Here is a 17,188-nt window from a genome sequence, read left to right as displayed (position 1 = left end):
AGGGAACTAGAACTGTTATTTTTTTTTCGAACGAGCACTTTCCCAACATTCTTGGGCCTTTGAATTGATGCGATCACGCTGGCGAAAGAAAGAGGAATAAATAAACATGCATCCGTGATTTTTATCCTGACAAAAAATACAAAATTCTACATTTATGCTGACGGGAGGTTAAAATCTTTACAGTAGGGTTCCATGATATGCTGAATCTGATGGTACGGTTTTCTTTAAGATTCTTTGACTTTTTGAGGGGTTTCTCCCCTTTCCCAAAAATCACGCAAATTTTCTTAGGCTCGTATCTTTTGATGGGTAACATTCAACTGAATGAATCCTATATATTTGGATTCAGCATAAAAAGCCAATTCTCTTTTATATGAGCAAGGCCTATCAGCTTAGAAGGCATTAATACAGCCAAGGCCTTTTGGCGGTTCTTAGCAACATTTGGAAGTCCTCCTGACTAAACGTATTTTTAGTTTGAGAACAGGCTACGCCAACTTATGGATGCAGGTAAGTATGCCGTGTATCAATATGTATGAGTCAATGGATTAAATACATTATAGTACTTCTTCTCGCCCGTTTTCCAAATAATTTTCTGTGTTGGATCTTTTCTGCAGGACGTTTACCAGTAGCAGAAAAGGCCGAAAATAGTCAAATATGTTCATATATCGTTTTCGATATCGATATTATCGTTTCGATATTCGATATCCATATTTGCTCTGATATATCAGTATATCAATATCAATATTGAATATCGGCCAACACTACTGTCAATTTTAAAAACTAGTGCATGCTTCTGAACAATGTCTATCCCAGACAAATCATGGCAGCCACGGACGGTCACTTTCAGTACAACGTTAGACATTTTAGTTTTCGTAGGTATAATTATAGATGAGAGGATTTGGTAAAGTTCTACCAAATCATATTATTGAGTTAGAAATAAAGTGAATACACCATTTGATGCCTTTTTGGTAAAGTTCTACCAAATCATATTATTGAGTTAGGACAAAAATGAATACACCATTCGATGCCTTTTTTTATGCTGATTACGAATATAATAATCATTTCTATCGGAAATGAAATTCAGCCCCCCCTATATATGCTAATTCAGGGTTAGGTTAGGTTGTCAAAATCCTTGGTAAAGTTCTACCAAATCATATTATTGAGTTAGGACAAAAGTGAATACACCATTCAATGCCTTTTTGGTCAATATCTACGAAATCATATTATTGAGATAGGAATAAAGTGAATACACCATTCGATGCCTTTTGGTCAATATATACCAAATCATATTATTGAGTTAGGACTAAAGTGAATACACCATTCGATGCCTTTTTTTTATGTTGATTACGAATATAATAAGCATTTCTATTAGAAATGAGTTTCAGCCCCCCCCCTCTATATATGCCAATTCAGGATATGGTTGGGGTGTTGGGTTAGGTTAGGTTAGGTAAAGCTTTTATAGGGGGGGGGGGGCTGAAATTAATTTCTGATATAAATGCTTATTATATTTGTAATCAGCATAAAAAAAGGCATTGAATGGTGTATTCACTTTAGTCCTAACTCAATAATATGATTTGGTATATATTGACCTGCCTTAGGTTGGGTTAGGTTAGGTATAGCCTATATAGGGGGGGGGCTGAAATTCATTTCCGATAGAAATGCTTATTATATTCATAATCAGCATAAAAAAAGGCATTGAATGGTGTATTCACTTTAGTCCTAACTCAATAATATGATCTGGTATATATTGACCTGCCTTTTTTTATGCTTATAACGAATATAAAAAGCTTTAATATCATCATTTATTTTACGCCCCCCCCCCTATATCGCAAGAACATCCCCTACACCTGAATGTAGCTATATAGGGGGGGGGGGGGCTGAAACTAATTTATAATTTAACTGCTTTTTTTATTTATAAAAAGCATAAAAAAAAGGCATAGAATGGTTTATTACATTCATTCCTAACTCAATAATGTGATTTTGTAGATATTGACCGCCTTTTTTTTATGCTGATTACAAATATAATAATCATTTCTATTGGAAATGAATTTCAGCCCTCCCCTATATATGCCAATTCAGGGTTAGGTTAGGTATATATAGGGGGGGGCTGAAATTTATTTCCAATAGAAATGATTATTATATTTGTTATCAGCATAAAAAAAGGTGGTAAAGTTCTACCAAATCATATTATTGAGTTAGAAATAAAGTGAATACACCATTTGATGCCTTTTTTATGCTGATAACAAATATAATAATCATTTTGGTAAAGTTCTACCAAATCATATTATTGAGTTAGGACAAAAGTGAATACACCATTCAATGCCTTTTTTATGCTGATTATAAATATAATAATTATTTCTATCAGAAATCAATTTCAGCCCCCCCCCCCTATATATGCCAATTCAGGGTTAGGTTAGGTTGGGTTAGGTATATATGGAGGGGGGGGCTGAAATTCATTTCTGATAGAACTGATTATTATATTCATAATCAGCATAAAAAAAGGCATTGAATGGTGTATTCACTTTTTTCCTAACTCAATAATATGATTTCATAGAACTTTACCATCATTTCTATTGGAAATGAATTTCAGCCCCCCCCCCTATATATACCTAACCCAACCTAACCCTGAATTGGCATATATAGCGGGGGGGGGGGGCTGAAATTTATTTCTGATACAAATGATTATTATATTTGTAATCAGCATAAAAAAAGGCATCAAATCGTGTATTCACTTTTGTCCTAACTCAATAATATGATTTGGTAGAACTTTACTGCCTTTTTTTATGCTGATAACGAATATAATAATCATTTCTATCAGAAATGAATTTCAGCCCCCCCCCTATATATACCTAACCTAACCCTGAATTGGCATGTATAGATGGGGGGCCTGAAATTCATTTCCAATAGAAATGATTATTATATTTATAATCAGCATAAAAAAAGGCATCGAATGGTGTATTCACTTTTGTCCTAACTCAATAATATAATTTGGTAGAACTTTACCAAGGATTTTGACAATCTTAAGGATTAGAAGAATGAAACTTTCAGGAATGGATCCAGAGCCTTAACAATGCCATGAGAAGATCTATAGGCTAGAAGTATCTAGGTTTCCCCAAACTCTTGAAAGGGAACTGTCCTCTGATAATTTAACATTATAAAACTAAAAATTTTATTGCAGATTCAAAGCTCAAATGAGGCACAAGGGAGATATTTTGATTTTCATGACTTTGCTCAATCATGATTTAGCCTATGTTAGCCTATAAGGTTTTTGTGAACTGTAAGATTTTTTATCATTCAGAAAAGAGTAAAATTCTAGACAAGCTACTTTTAACTATCTCAAAAAAGGTTAGGTTAGGATAATGAGACTGAATGAATCCAAGGCCAAAAACATAGGGTACTCTGGGAAGGTATTGCCAAGCTACCATGTTAACCCTGTTTTGATTTCCAAGTTTTAGAAATCTGCCTACTTGACAAGCTTATACCTTAAATCACACTTGCTTACAGTATGGACAAATCCACTTTAGCCTACACCAGTCAGTGATGATAGGGTTACAGGACATCTGTTGCATCCCATTAGCCTATGTGAGCCATGGCCAAATAGGTTTCAAGTCATTGGCATACAGGTAAAGTTTATTTGTAACATTTCTTGGAGCATTGTTAATGTATGTAGACATTGAAGAGTATAGGCTCCAGACCCCAAAAACAGTTCCTTAAGGCACCCCACTTAAGACCACTGCTATTTCAGAGTAGTAAGCTGTACCACCTTCTCCAAAAACCCTGACCTGCTGCTTTCTTCCCTTCAAAAAAGACATTATTCTGTTCACCACACCCTCTTCAATTCCAACTGCCTTCAGTTTCAACTGGAGTCTCCAAAGACAGACTTTATCAAAGGCTTTAGTAAAGTCTAGGAGAACCATATCTACTGGGAGACCTTGGTCAAGGAGCTCAGTTACTTACTTAGACTTAGGTCTTCCCACACTGGCTGGTGCATAAGGTGACATAGGTGCATCTCCATGACTACCTCTCTTGCGCTTTTGACCAAAGTTCTTAAAGTGATGATCTCAAAAGCTCAGCATCCTTGTCAAGGCATTTCCTCAGTGTTGTCTTCTGTTGCCCATGTCTTCTGATGCCAGAAGGAACCCAACACCACACATCATGGGGTAGGCAGCCCTCACCCATCTGCACCACGTGACCCCATTGGTTAGTCACAATTCTATCAATCATGAGCAGCTGCTTTGTCTTTTCACGTATAGAGGCATTAGTGAGCTTATCAGTTCACTGGATACCAAGGATATGCCAAAGACAGATGTTCTTCAAACCCTGGATTTGCTTTTCCAGCTGCTTAGTCAACACCCAAGATTCACAGCCATTCATTAGTATTGAGAGGACTTTACTATTGGAAAGCCAGAGCTTGAGCTGTAGGGAGTATGCTGGATTCCTTCACACATTTCTTAGTTTATCAAAGGTGCTTCCTGCACATGCAATCTGTGTGGTAATTTCCTGCTCAAGGTTACCATAATATTTAATGACACTACCAAGGTACTTGAACTCTTCAACCTCTTCTAATACATCAGATCCAATTTTAAGCAGTGCAGCAGGTAGGGTATTGATGTTGTTTTGCATGAATTTTGTTTTCTGTGTACTGATTGACAGACCAACTTGCCCGGCCATGCTGGAAAGTACAGTGACATTATTCTGCAGCTTCTCTCTTAAATAAGATTGGAGGGTTATATCATCAGCAAAACTGCCGTCACAGACTTTGCGGTTTAGGTTCAGCTGAATTCTACCTCTGAAATTACATTTTTGAAGTACGTTGTCGATGAGAATAGCAAATAACACTGGGGAGAGGATATATCCCTGGCGGACACCTGACTTAGCAGTAAACCATTTGGTAGGGTCCCCATCATCAGTCCATACAGCACATAGCTGATTCTCATACAGCCTGACAATCATACAAACAATTTTGTTGGGGAATCCATAATACTGAAGTATTTTCCATAGTGTGTCTCTGTGGACCAAATCAAATGCTTTCAAGAAGTCAATGAAAGCAACAATAGTCTCAGTCTGCTATTTGTCTGCTTCTTCTATGAGTACCCTCAAACTGAATATCAAATCAGTGCATGATCTCCCTGGTCAAAACCCATGTTGCTCATCTCTTAGTATTGCATTGACTTTTGACTGAATATGGTTCAGTAGTACTTGGCAGAAAATTTTACTCCCTACCAACTGCAGAGTGATACCATGGCAGTTACTGAGAAATAACCTTGTGAAGGGGCTTGGCAATGACTTCAGCTCCATACTCCAAGAGTTCAGGCTGTAAGCCATCAACTCCTGCAGCATTGCCACTCTTAAGCTTATGCAATACTTTCAGGACTTCAAGCAGGCTTATAGGTTCTTTGCTTATGTTAAGTTAGAGGAATGGTAGCTCAGCCAGAGGGGATACAGGGTTTGTAGGCAGTGGAAAATTTAGTACCTCATTGAAGTATTCCTTCCATTTCTTGTCAATATCTTCCTTTTTTTGTAAGAGATTGGCCAGCCTTACTTTCAATCACAGGTGCCAGTTTTCTGAAGTCTCTAGTCATTTCCTTTGTGATACAATAGACTGTCCAACTGTCACCCTTACTGGCTGCTTCTGCTATTCTGAATTCTGACATCAATTCTACAAAACTTCATAATTTCTGAGCCTGATTAATTCCCCAGTCTCAAAAATAATAATCATGGTTTGTTGGAAGTAAGTTTTTGCATTAGAATATTACTTACAGTTAGATAAGAAGAAGTGATAGCAAATTAAAGGGATTTTCCCCCATCAGCTGAAGAAAAAAGTATTTAAAATAGGATATTTGTCAGTTTTTTGAAAAAAAAGATAAAGGAATAAGAAACAATTTGGTTGTTTTGAAGGATTAAAAAAGAAATGACCACAAGATTTTAATTTTAAGCATAAGCATTTTATGTCACAGCTTTAAAAACTCAGAAATACCCGTGTTTTTAAGTTGCTCTGACCTTAAATTTAACTCTTCATTTTAGGTTTTCTGCTTAAATACATTCAAGTTGTGATTTTATTTTAATTTTTAGTTTGGACTTTGCCGCAGTTCTATTGTTATAGAAAAATGAACCCGGGAAAATTGATGGACAGTATTGTGGATCTTAATAATTTTGAAATGAAGATTCCCACCCCACTTGGGGCAAATGCAAACTTACTGGTTGACAAATGCACAAAACCCCACAGATAATTTTTTGAAGTAAATGATCAAGCTGTATAGAGCAACTTAAAAATATTGGGATTTATGATTTTTTAAAGCTGTGACGTAAAATGCTTATGCTTAAAATTAAAATCTTATGGTCATTTATTCTTTAATCATTCAAAACAACCAAATTTCTTCTTATTCCTTGATCTTTTTTTTCAAAAAACGAACAAATATCCTATTTTAAATACTTTTTTCTCCAGCTGATGGGGGAAAATCCCTTTAATTTGCTATCACTACTTCTTATCTAACTGTAAGTAATCTTCTAATGCAAAAACTTACTTCCAACAAACCATGATTATTATTTTTGAGACTGGGGAATTAATCAGGCTCAGAAATTATGAAGTTTTGTAAAATTGATGTCAGAATTCAAAATAAATCTCCCAATTTAAAAAACAAATCAATAAATTTTAAAATAAGGAAAATTACTGAAGTTGCATTTATTACATAATATGTCCATTACTTCAATTCTCAGCAAGATTGATTGAAGATGAGCTACTTTTCTTACACTTTTGATGGTCAAGAATCTCTTCTTTGTAAATGAGGAAGAAATTTGTTATAGATTTTGGTATTGATGGGCTTCTGTAATAAAATAAATTCAGTGGCACCTATATCATTGAAAGCCCAGTTCCAAATTGATCATTCCTATTGGGATTTATGACTGATTTATTATTTGATTCAATAGTATTTTTGATAAGGTACTAGTTATTAAATTGTTAACAAAGATCAATTCTTATCAAATATTTACAAAAATACAATAATCAAGTCTTTTTTGTTTTAAAACAGTCAAAACATTATTTTACGATGAATCTTGGTCTACAGTTTTGACTCTTCTAAAGTACCAAGGACATCAAATTGAAAACATTGTTTGATCCATGGATCTATCTTAGTTCTACTTGCGCATGTAAACCGGGATTTGCTAGGTTTTGGTATGCTAGGAGTTCTATCACATTTGTATCAGTCTGGCCACATTAAACCATGAAAATAAATGAGTAAAACTGATTCTTAATAATTTGCCAAGACTTTTCTTCTGTAAATTTATAATATTAACACTGTTGATAGTTGTATCCTATCAAATGCTCCTAGCACACACATAGGAGGGATACCTGGGGCCATAAGGAGTCACCAACCAATTCAAATAGCTACACAGTTGATTCTCAAAGACAACTGCACCTTCAAAAGAAAGTTAATCATTCTTGTGCTGTTTGGTGTCATATTTTTCAGCTTATTTTCTGTTTTTTTTTTAACACATTTCCCCTTTTTTCTGTTTAAATTGGATATTTGCTTGAAGTTAGAACTCCTTAACTGCTCAGGGAAATCTTTTTGATTAAAATTGAAGCTGTGGTTTTTCATTATTTTCTTAGTATACATGGTTGTGTGGATTTTCACATAACCAATAAAAAAAAATAACTGTCCTTAGTACTTAAAAGTATAAGGTTATTAGAAAAAAATGGACAAATTGCATTACGAATAATAGTGGATTCGGACGAATGTGAATATTTCGTTGGGATGCAAACCCATGGCACCTCCTGTGTACATGTTCACCGTATGTAAACAAGGCAAGACAAAAATAGTTAGTCTACTAAATTAGAACTTAACTGTAAGGCAAAGTATTCTAAAAAGTCTAGGCCAAACTCTCATTACGTATCATCTTTTGGAGAATTAAACACAAGTTTCTGTTTTGTTCTTTTTATATTGAACTGCTGCTTCGAAAACACATGCCAAGCAACACAATTGATTCATTTTTAGGTTCTAAAACTCAGCAATTCTTGATCTTTATAGCGTGTTCTCATTAGAGTTTCTATTTTCCCTTTGATAAGTATGCCCCTTCCTCCATAGCCAGAAACATAGCTATGAAACATCAATTTTACTTTTTAGAATGGGAGACTTAGTAATAGAATTATATTGGAAGCATGCTCCAAAAACATGTAGAAATTTTGCTGAACTTACTAGAAGAGGATATTATAATGGGACAAAATTTCATAGAATAATAAGAGATTTCATGATCCAAGGTAAGGAAATTAATCTATCTATTTTGTTTCAAGTTTTTGAAATATTCTTGAATATTTTTTTTTTGTGAAAATATACATATAGTTGCAAACAGGTCCAACATCAAGAAGGGAAATTGAAATATGTTTCATCTGAAGTGTCTATTTTGCTCATATTACCCCTGGGAAGGAGGCCTCCATATGAGCTTAAGAGCAAATCCCCTGTCCTTTGTAGGTCTTTATATACTTATGTGCTTACGAGGAGCTTAAAAAAGTATAGCCATATACTTATGTGTATCTATAGCCAAATATATGTAAAATCATAGGCAGGGCAATAGTGCTGACTAAATAAAGAACAATGTTGGCACAATGTATCATTTTTGGTTTCTTTCTTTCTTTTAGACCGGGGCGATTCGTATCAAAGGAGTTGTCATAGAAACTTCAAAAAGGACTCATTTGGTCAGAAATTGGAAGGGCTTGTGCGCTTTTTAATACGCGAAAATGATTGGAGGGCAACTAACACCCCTTCCATGCCCACCATTTCCCCAAACACATCCAATTAAAATTTTGAGATAGTCATTATATTCAACGTAGTTGAAAGATCTGGACATTATGTCTTTGAGGAGGGCACTCCCCCCGCAGCCCTCAGGTCAAGGGTTGTAAGTTATGCCCTGGGGGCATACAAGGTTCTTATAGAAAGCGTTGTCGTAGAAACTTCAAATAGGGCTAATTTGATTGGAAATTCAAAGGAAGAGCGCTCTTTTGAATAGTTGAAAGAGATTGGAGGGCAACTAACCCCCCTCTCACACCAACCATATTCCCAAACACATGCAATCAAAATTTTGAGATAGCCACTTTGTTCAACAGAGTTGAATGTTCTTGAAATTATGTCTTTGAGGATGACATATCCCCGAACCCCTCAGGGCAATGGTTTAAAGTTTTGCCCTGTGGGCATATAAGGTTTTTATAGATAGTGTTGTCGTAGAAACTTCAAAACAGCTCATTCAATTGAATATTGAAATTGCTAGTGCCCTTTTTAAAAGTCAAAAGTGATAGGAGGGCAACTAATCCCCCCTCTCACACTCACCATTTCCCCAAACACATCCAATCAAAATTTTGAGATAGCCATTTTGTTCAACATAATTGAAAGATCTGGAAATTAGGTTGTTGAGGATGACAAATCCCCCCCCCACAGCCCCCAGGGTAAGGTTTTTAAGTTATGCCCTGGGGGCATATAAGGTTTTTATAGAAATCGTTTTTGTAGAAACTTCAAAAAGGGCTCATTTGATTACAAATTGAAAGGGCTAGTGCCCTTTTTATTAGTCGATAGTGATTGAAGGGCAACTAACCCCTCTCTCACGCCCGCAATTTCCCCAAACGCATCCAATAAAAATTGTGAGATAGCCATTTTGTTCAGCGTAGTTTAAAGTTCGGGAAATTAGGTCTATGAGGATGACAAACCCGCCACAACGCTTAGGGCAAGGATTGTAAGTTATGCCCTAGAGGTATGTAAAGTTTTTTTTATAGAAAGTGTTGTCGTAGAAACTTCAAAAAGGCCTCATTCGATTGGAATTTGAAAGAGCTAGTGCCCTTTTTAATAGTTGGAAGTGATTGGAGGGCAACTAACTACCCTCTCACGCTCACCATTTCCCTGAATACATTCAATCAAAATTTTGAGATAGCCATTTTGTTCAACGCAGTTGAAAGGTCCGGAAATTGTGTCCTTGAGTATGACAACCCCCCCCCCCCGCTATTCCCCTGGGCAAAGGTTGTAAGGTTTGCCTTGGGGGCATATAAGGTTTTATATAAAGTGTTGTTGTAGAAACTTCAAAAACTGCTCATTTAATTGGGAATTGATAGGGCTATTGCCCATTTTTACAGTCGACAGTGATTGGAGGGAGAACCCCCCCCCCCCCCACGCTCATCATTTTCCTAAACATTTTTCCGATCAATAAATGTGGCCATTCTGTTCAACGTAGTTGAAATGTCTGGAAATTATCTCTTTAAGGATGACAGCCCTCCCCCCATAGCCCTCAGGACAAGGATCGTAAGCTATAGGCTACCCTTCGGGCACATATGGTGCTTATAGAAAGTTCTGTCGTAGAAGCTTCGAAAAAGGGCTCATTCGATTGAAAATTGAGAGGACTAGTGTCTTTTTTATTAGTCGAAAGGGATCAGAGGGCAAATGTCCCCCCCCCCCCCATCATTTCCCTAAACACTTCCAATCAAAGTTTTAGAGATAGCCATTTTGTTCAACGTATTTGAAAGGTCTAGAAACTATGTCTTTGAGTAAAAAATTCCCCCAGCCCTCGGGGCAATGGTTGTAAGTTATGCCCCGAGAGCAAGGGTTGTAAGTTGTGCCCTGAGGGCAAGGGTTGTAAGTTGTGCCCTGAGGGCATATAAGGTTTTTTATAGAAAGTGTAGTCATATGAACTTCAGAGGGGGCTCATTGGATTGGTAATCAGACGCTATAGTGCTCTTTTTAAGAGTCAAAGTGATCGGAGGGCAGCCCCCCCCTCCACATACGCCATATTGTCATGAAATACATCTAAAAGAAATTTTGTGATAGCCATTCTATTCAAAATAGTCTAAATATCATATGACAAGGTTTTTGGAGTTTACACAAACCCCAGAGATAAGGGGCAGGGGTGAAGTCATGCCCAGGGTATATTTAAGGTTTTCATGGAAGTAATGGTTGTTTAACTTTAGAAGAGGCTCAGTCTTTTTCCATGGAAAAGACTATGTCAATATAAAATGAACAGAAATAAATCAAAAAAACTTCCCACAAAATAAGTTTTTTTAAAAAAAGTCAAGAACTCAATTAAAGCAAAAATGAACAAAAATAGAATAAAATAATCTACCAAGGGTAGCCTACAACTACCACAAATCAGTATCAATAAATAAATGAAACCCAAAACAAACAAAAATTAAAATAAATAACGGAGTCAACCTCAAAACGAGCAGAAATTATTGTGATTAGGGTTCTAAACCCCTGTGCTTTTCTAAAAGCCGGAATATAATTTGTACTTTACTGAAAAAATTCTTTTAAATGTTTTCATTTCTATAACTTTAAGGCATCCAAAATTAATTCAGATTTTAAGGAATAAATACCAGGTTATGTATATTACACTGACAATGCACATTTTTTTCAGTGAATTATTTTGAATTTTTTTAAACAAACCACACTTGGCTTCGTAGTACAAACCGGTGCTGCTGATCTCCTTGTCATAATCTAGACAAGACGTGCAATGGGGTGATTTTTCTTTTGCAAATGAGATATACAGAATGTTGGTACAATAAAACTAAATAAAGATAATTATCTAAGACTAGACTAAGAGGGAGTCTTATTTGCTTTAAATCTATGGGAACTTGCAGATATATTTTTTTTTTACCAAGGAAAAGGTCCACAGGAATTATATCATAACGTCAGAATCGAAGATTGTAATTGTATATGGCAATTTTTATTCAATTTTATAAGAGGATCTCTAGTCTAGTAAAAAGATTTAAAATCTTTGATGGTGACCGGAAGAGTTTCCTTTGGCTACAATTGCTTTTTAGGGATGTGTAATAAGAAGTCAAAAGCACATTAGTTATTCAATACTAGTCTGGATGTGCCTGTACAGGTCCAATTTAGGAAATGATTTTTGATTGAGATTGTAGAGATTATTTTTAATACTGATAGTTCTTCTTGCCGTTTTATTTATTCACTAGTTGATTCTTTTTGAAGTCCTAGTTTATATTCCTTGTCGATTTATTAAAGACTTGGTGCATAAGAAGCTATCTGTACTATTTGCTTGGAATTTTAAATCTTGCTGCTCGTTGAGTCAAAAATCTGCGCAAGATTGTTAGACAACGTACAATTTAATAGTTCTTTTCACTAACTGTCCCTACAGTCAGTGTATTACTGAAAAAAAGAAAAAAATTAAATTATCACTATGTCTAAAGAGACTAGCTAAAGACTAAATTGGAAGCTAAAGCCTATCACTAGAGAGTCCTGATGGATTTAACTAGAAGGTCAGTCGTAAGTTGATTTGTTTGCGTTGTTCACCTTTTGATGTTTTGTGTTCGCTACGCTGTGCTGTGATCAGGATAATAAAGGATCTCAAGACAAAAGATATAAGGGAGAAAGTAGGGGGGAATATAATCACATTTTACAAGGAAAACTCACTTGTTTCTCAAAGCTGACTCATCTCTTCTTCCTCAATGTGTAAAAACCGCTAGTATAGGTCTATCTGCTAGCACTAGCACGCTGCTAGTACCAGTCTGATCCTGGAGGGGATAATATGAGTTCCAGTGGAGTGGGTATGGGACCTAGAAGTTTATTTGAGGCATTTTCTCAGGTTTTAGTACAGTTTATTGTAAAGACATTGAAAGAAAACAAAAAGTGTTTCCCTCCCTTAGGTTTTGAAAAATATGTATTTTTTTTTATTTTGTTAAACATCCTTGCTCGCCGTTTGTTTTCTTGAATTGGTCCTACATCTCTTATATTTCCCTCTGTGTTCAAGCTTCATCAACCGCCTTAGAAGATAAGTTTTCCAGAAATCTGAGTTTTACAGGAAGAACATTTTTTTTTCTTTTTGTAGACTATTAAGATTACAAAGCTCAATAAGTTATACAGTCAATGTTTGGTATCTAAGACTATCCAGTTTATGATCACCAGTTGTCTTATAAATATTGTCAGGCCCAGAAAATGAATATTTACGTATATTGACGATGTACACTGGATATGCTATCTTTGTAAGATAAATGAATCAATAAATGAACAGGACATAAAATACTTTGTAAAATTTGTCTTTGGAGGTAAATTACTCTTTCACTGGTCTTTGATGCTTTACTGTTTTTTATTGCCTACAGAACGGGAGAAAACTTCCCATTTCCATTGTTTTCACTGTGTTTTTCATGCGTTCATATTCCCTTTTGTATTATACAGAATTATGAGCAGATCAATCTCTTAGTTATTTTGGAAGAAAAATAAGTTTTCGCTGGAAATCTCAAGTCGTTTATATTAAATTTTGGTCTAAATCAGTTTTATTTGTGATATACTTTGCTACGTTATTTTAACTGGTGAATTTAGAAAATATACTTATATACCTATATCAGTATATCCTGAATATATAGAATATACTGATATGCAGTATGTCTTTTTGTTTCCCTAGGTGGTGACCCAACTGGTACAGGAAGAGGAGGCAACTCAATTTATGGTTCCAAATTTGAAGATGAGATATCGGAGGACCTTAAGCATACTGGTAAGCTGAAAACCGAAGACTTAAATTATCAAACAGTTCATGGTAACGAATTGTAAATAAAGAGTGACTCGGTTCAATAGAAACCAAAACTCTAAAAAACAAAATTTTTATATCAATAGATACACCTAGTGTTACCCATCAAAAGTTACGAGACTGAGAAAATTTTCCTGATTTTTGAAATAGGGGGGAGACACCCCTAAAATTTAAGAAATCTTGATGAAAATCACACCATTAAATTCAGCGTACCCGAGAACCCTATTGTAGAAGTTTCAAGTTCCTATATACAAAAATGTGGAATTTTGCTATTTTCGCCAGAAGACAGATCACTGATGCGTGTCATTTTATTTGTTATGCGTGTTATTGTTTATTTTATTTTTTCCCAGGGGTGATCGTACTGAAATAATGGTCCTAGAAGATCAGGAGGTGGCGCATTCGAAAGAAAATTAAAAATTCTAGTGCCCTTTTTAAGTGACAAAAAACATTGCAGTGCAACTGGCCCCTTCCCACGCCTATTTATTTCCCAAAGTTATTTGATCAAAATTTTGAGATAGCCATTTTGTTCAGTATAGTTCAAAGATCAAATAACTATGTCTTTAGGGGCAAAATGACCCTCCACAGTCCTTGGGGAGAAGCCTAAAAGTTATGAAATTTGCCCACTGTTTACGTTATGCTATTGGGAAGTATACAGACATTTTTTTTTTTGGGGGGGGGAGTGTGATTTTGTGCTTGGGATGGATTTCCATTAGGAGAATTTTCCTTAGAAAGGGAAATTTCCGGGGGTGGGGGGAATTCCAGGGAAAATTTTACACTGGGGGGGATTTGACAGAATTCCTATACGAAATTCTTGTCAATTGTCTTACATTATCTTTGCCAACTCAATTTTGCACGTGACGATGTTCTGGGGGAATTATTCAGGGGCTGATTTCCGGAAGCAAATTCTACGGAAGGGTGCATTTTCCGATTGACCGAGAAACCCATTAGAGATTAAAGTCTTTTTCGAATGAAAATATGCTAAAAAAAAATTTTCAGGCTGAATCGTCTACAAGAAATTTCACGGTGAGGGAGATTTTCAGCGAGGATGGAACTGTCTGGAGGGAACCTGACGAGGGGGGGGCGGTTGTTATTTACGCTGGATGAAATTTTCATGGAGGAGTTTCCCTTGAGTGGTGGGGGGTATATTTCATGGAGGCTGAACCAGATTTACCTGCATTATTTAAAAACCGAACAGAAATTAAATAAAAAAATAAGTTTTTTTTAACTGAAAGTAAGGAGCAACATAAGTGAGGGGAAAATAAGGAGGTTGCACCCTCCTCAATACCTTGCTCTTTGCGCTAAAGTTAGACTGTTTGTCCCAATTTTTAAAAACGGCTACTGAAACACAGGGGCCGTTTAATTAGAATAGGAAGTGTTTTTAAAAGTACTAACAGCTTTAGCCCCCCCCCCCCTTCTTTTTAGGCCTAGGAGCTTTTTTGGGGATTAGTATAGTTCATTTATTGTAGGTTTATCTGATTATAAATACATCTTATCTATTCTAAACATATCGTTAAGATGTTTAAACATTTTTATAAAGACTCTTGAAATTGCCATTACACAGATACTTTAAATGCAATAGGCATAGGATCACTTTTCTTGATAGAATTACTTTTCTAGAGATGTTTTTGAGAAGTTATACTTTTAGCAACAACTTTCGTGATATTTTACTGAAAGTAATACAAATTTTAAGATACTCGCCGTTCTGACTGTTCTGAGTGTTTCTTAATCTAGGTTAGTTCTTCTTATCTTGACAAAGTGGAAGGTCCAAGCTTCACAGCAGTGCTTTTGAGCATTGTGTTCTAATCTATTAAGTGGAAAAGCCATCTTCTGGGCTTGTCAAGCTCGACAGATTCCTGCATCAAGCTAAGCGGGATGCTCCTGTTAGACTGTTCTGTAAGCATTGTAGAGATAAAGAGTTCTTTTTAATCAAATGAATACAGTTGAAAGTGAAAATCTGACTTTCTATCATTGATTAATTGATATGCGCAGTATATAAATATGTGAAATTTTAGCTACAGTTCAAGACTGCTTGAACACTTTGGAGCCTAAAGCATTTGAAATCATTCCTTTCTACAAAATTTTAATCTCTGAAAGAATGGCAATCAAATGTGTTTTCTTACAAGGTTAAGAAATGGCCTCAACTAGTTGATGGTTTTGGTTCTTTTTCTGTTTCCGATAAGATTCCATCCAAATCATACACTTTTGAGCAGTCTATCTTTTGGGGTAATTTATAACCATTTATCATATTTAAAAAAAATATAATTACTTCAGTAATATGCTTCAAACTTTCGGTTCCTCACATCGTCACAACACTTGCTATAACACGAAATTTGGGGATTTAATAACATTTATTTATATATAAAATACAGGAAAAACTCCTCGACTTTTTTTTAGATGGAAATAGTAAAGAATGAACCCCAGGAAATCAGGCAGTGGAGTCACTCAAATATGACATCGTACCCAATATGACATGATTTTGTATATGAATATGCAGTTCTGTCAAAAATTGCATTTTATTTTAATGAAACGTTTTCACTAGATATAGTAGTTTCCTTCCAAGTGAACCTTTAAATATCTCTCTGTGATTTTTTTGCGCCCCACAAGCAGCGACAGAAAAAAAGCAGGATGATTCTAAAAAAAGGAGACACATCACTGCTTCCCCTGCGAAAAAGTGATTCTCCTTGTTGGTCAAGAAGGGGGACTAGTTCTCCTAAGTGGGGTTTTAAGCTTTGGTGATTCCAATAATCGAGTTTTCATTTTGGTTCGACACCGTTTTTGTGCGATTTTAGGCTATTTTCCGAATTCCCATAAATTTTTTTTCGCAACAAACTCTTATCACAAAGATTAGTCGAAATAATAGTTGCTATTTCTGGTTCAGGTTCATATGGCGATTCTTCCTTGCTTGATAGTCGTTTTTTAAAACGTATTTAAAATTTTTGGTCACTATGGGCTAGGGCTTGTTCTTTACCAGGTCCATGATAATATTGTTATCAGAATTCCTTATTTATAGTTTCGGTTAATTTTGGTACGGATCGCTCTTTACTTACAGTTCGTTACAACGAAATGTTTGATGGTACATAGAAAGGAATGAATTAGTGGCTTGTATTTCAGATTTTACAGGTCTGCTGCAGTTTCCAAATTCGTTTGATTCAATTTTTCTACTATTAAGACAAAAAATTGTTCCTTAGGAAACTATCGATGTTCAATCGACAATATACGGTAATTAAATCTTTCTTTGTATATTACGCTAGTCCGAGTTTTCTGAAATTATATTGTCCTGTATTTTAGTCTAACGATGTGAATCAGGCGGCGGAAACGCCTATCCTTAATATTAGTTATTATAATTTAATCTCTGGCACTTCTCTTGAGGGTTTCCTGAGTAATTCGACGGGCCTCACTTCCGGTAAGGATACTTCATATCAAGGAAGATTAGAGTGGACGTTGACCTAAAAAGCTATGAGAGGCTTATGATATGGAATTTAATAATAGGTTTGAGATGGCTTAAAAACTGTGCTCCCAACACAATCCCCAAACCGGGGGACACTCCCCTCTGGATGCGGCCATGATTGTTTGATTAAATCAGGCTAATATTACCGCAATAAAGTCGAATATTGAAGTACATTAAAAAAGTATCTCACGAGTTGTGTTTAATTTTTATTATAATTTGTTTTAAAAGATTTCT

The 17,188-nt window shown here is 35.5% G+C and overlaps 1 protein-coding gene across 2 annotated transcripts in view; it reads left to right on the top strand.

The window, feature by feature from the left end:
- The first annotated feature begins 763 nt into the window (after positions 1–763).
- Cypl (peptidyl-prolyl cis-trans isomerase-like 1 Cypl) overlaps positions 764–17,188 on the top strand; it is a 41,454-nt gene continuing 25,029 nt past the window's right edge. Inside the window, exons 1-3 of one of the 2 annotated variants that reach the window (XM_089095168.1) lie at positions 764–850; positions 8,118–8,251; positions 13,384–13,473. In XM_089095168.1, the coding sequence (XP_088951294.1) occupies positions 798–850; positions 8,118–8,251; positions 13,384–13,473 (277 nt within the window). In that variant the 5' untranslated portion in view covers positions 764–797. Of the gene's footprint in view, positions 874–8,117; positions 8,252–13,383; positions 13,474–17,188 lie in introns of both variants that reach the window. The other variant, XM_089095159.1, reaches the window with a different exon arrangement.

The sequence above is a fragment of the Artemia sp. Qi Xiang Cuo genome, chromosome 1, assembly GCF_049724085.1.
Source record: "Artemia sp. Qi Xiang Cuo chromosome 1, ASM4972408v1, whole genome shotgun sequence".
Taxonomy (NCBI): Eukaryota; Metazoa; Arthropoda; class Branchiopoda; order Anostraca; family Artemiidae; genus Artemia; species Artemia sp. Qi Xiang Cuo.
This window is presented reverse-complemented; position numbering and strand designations above follow the sequence as displayed.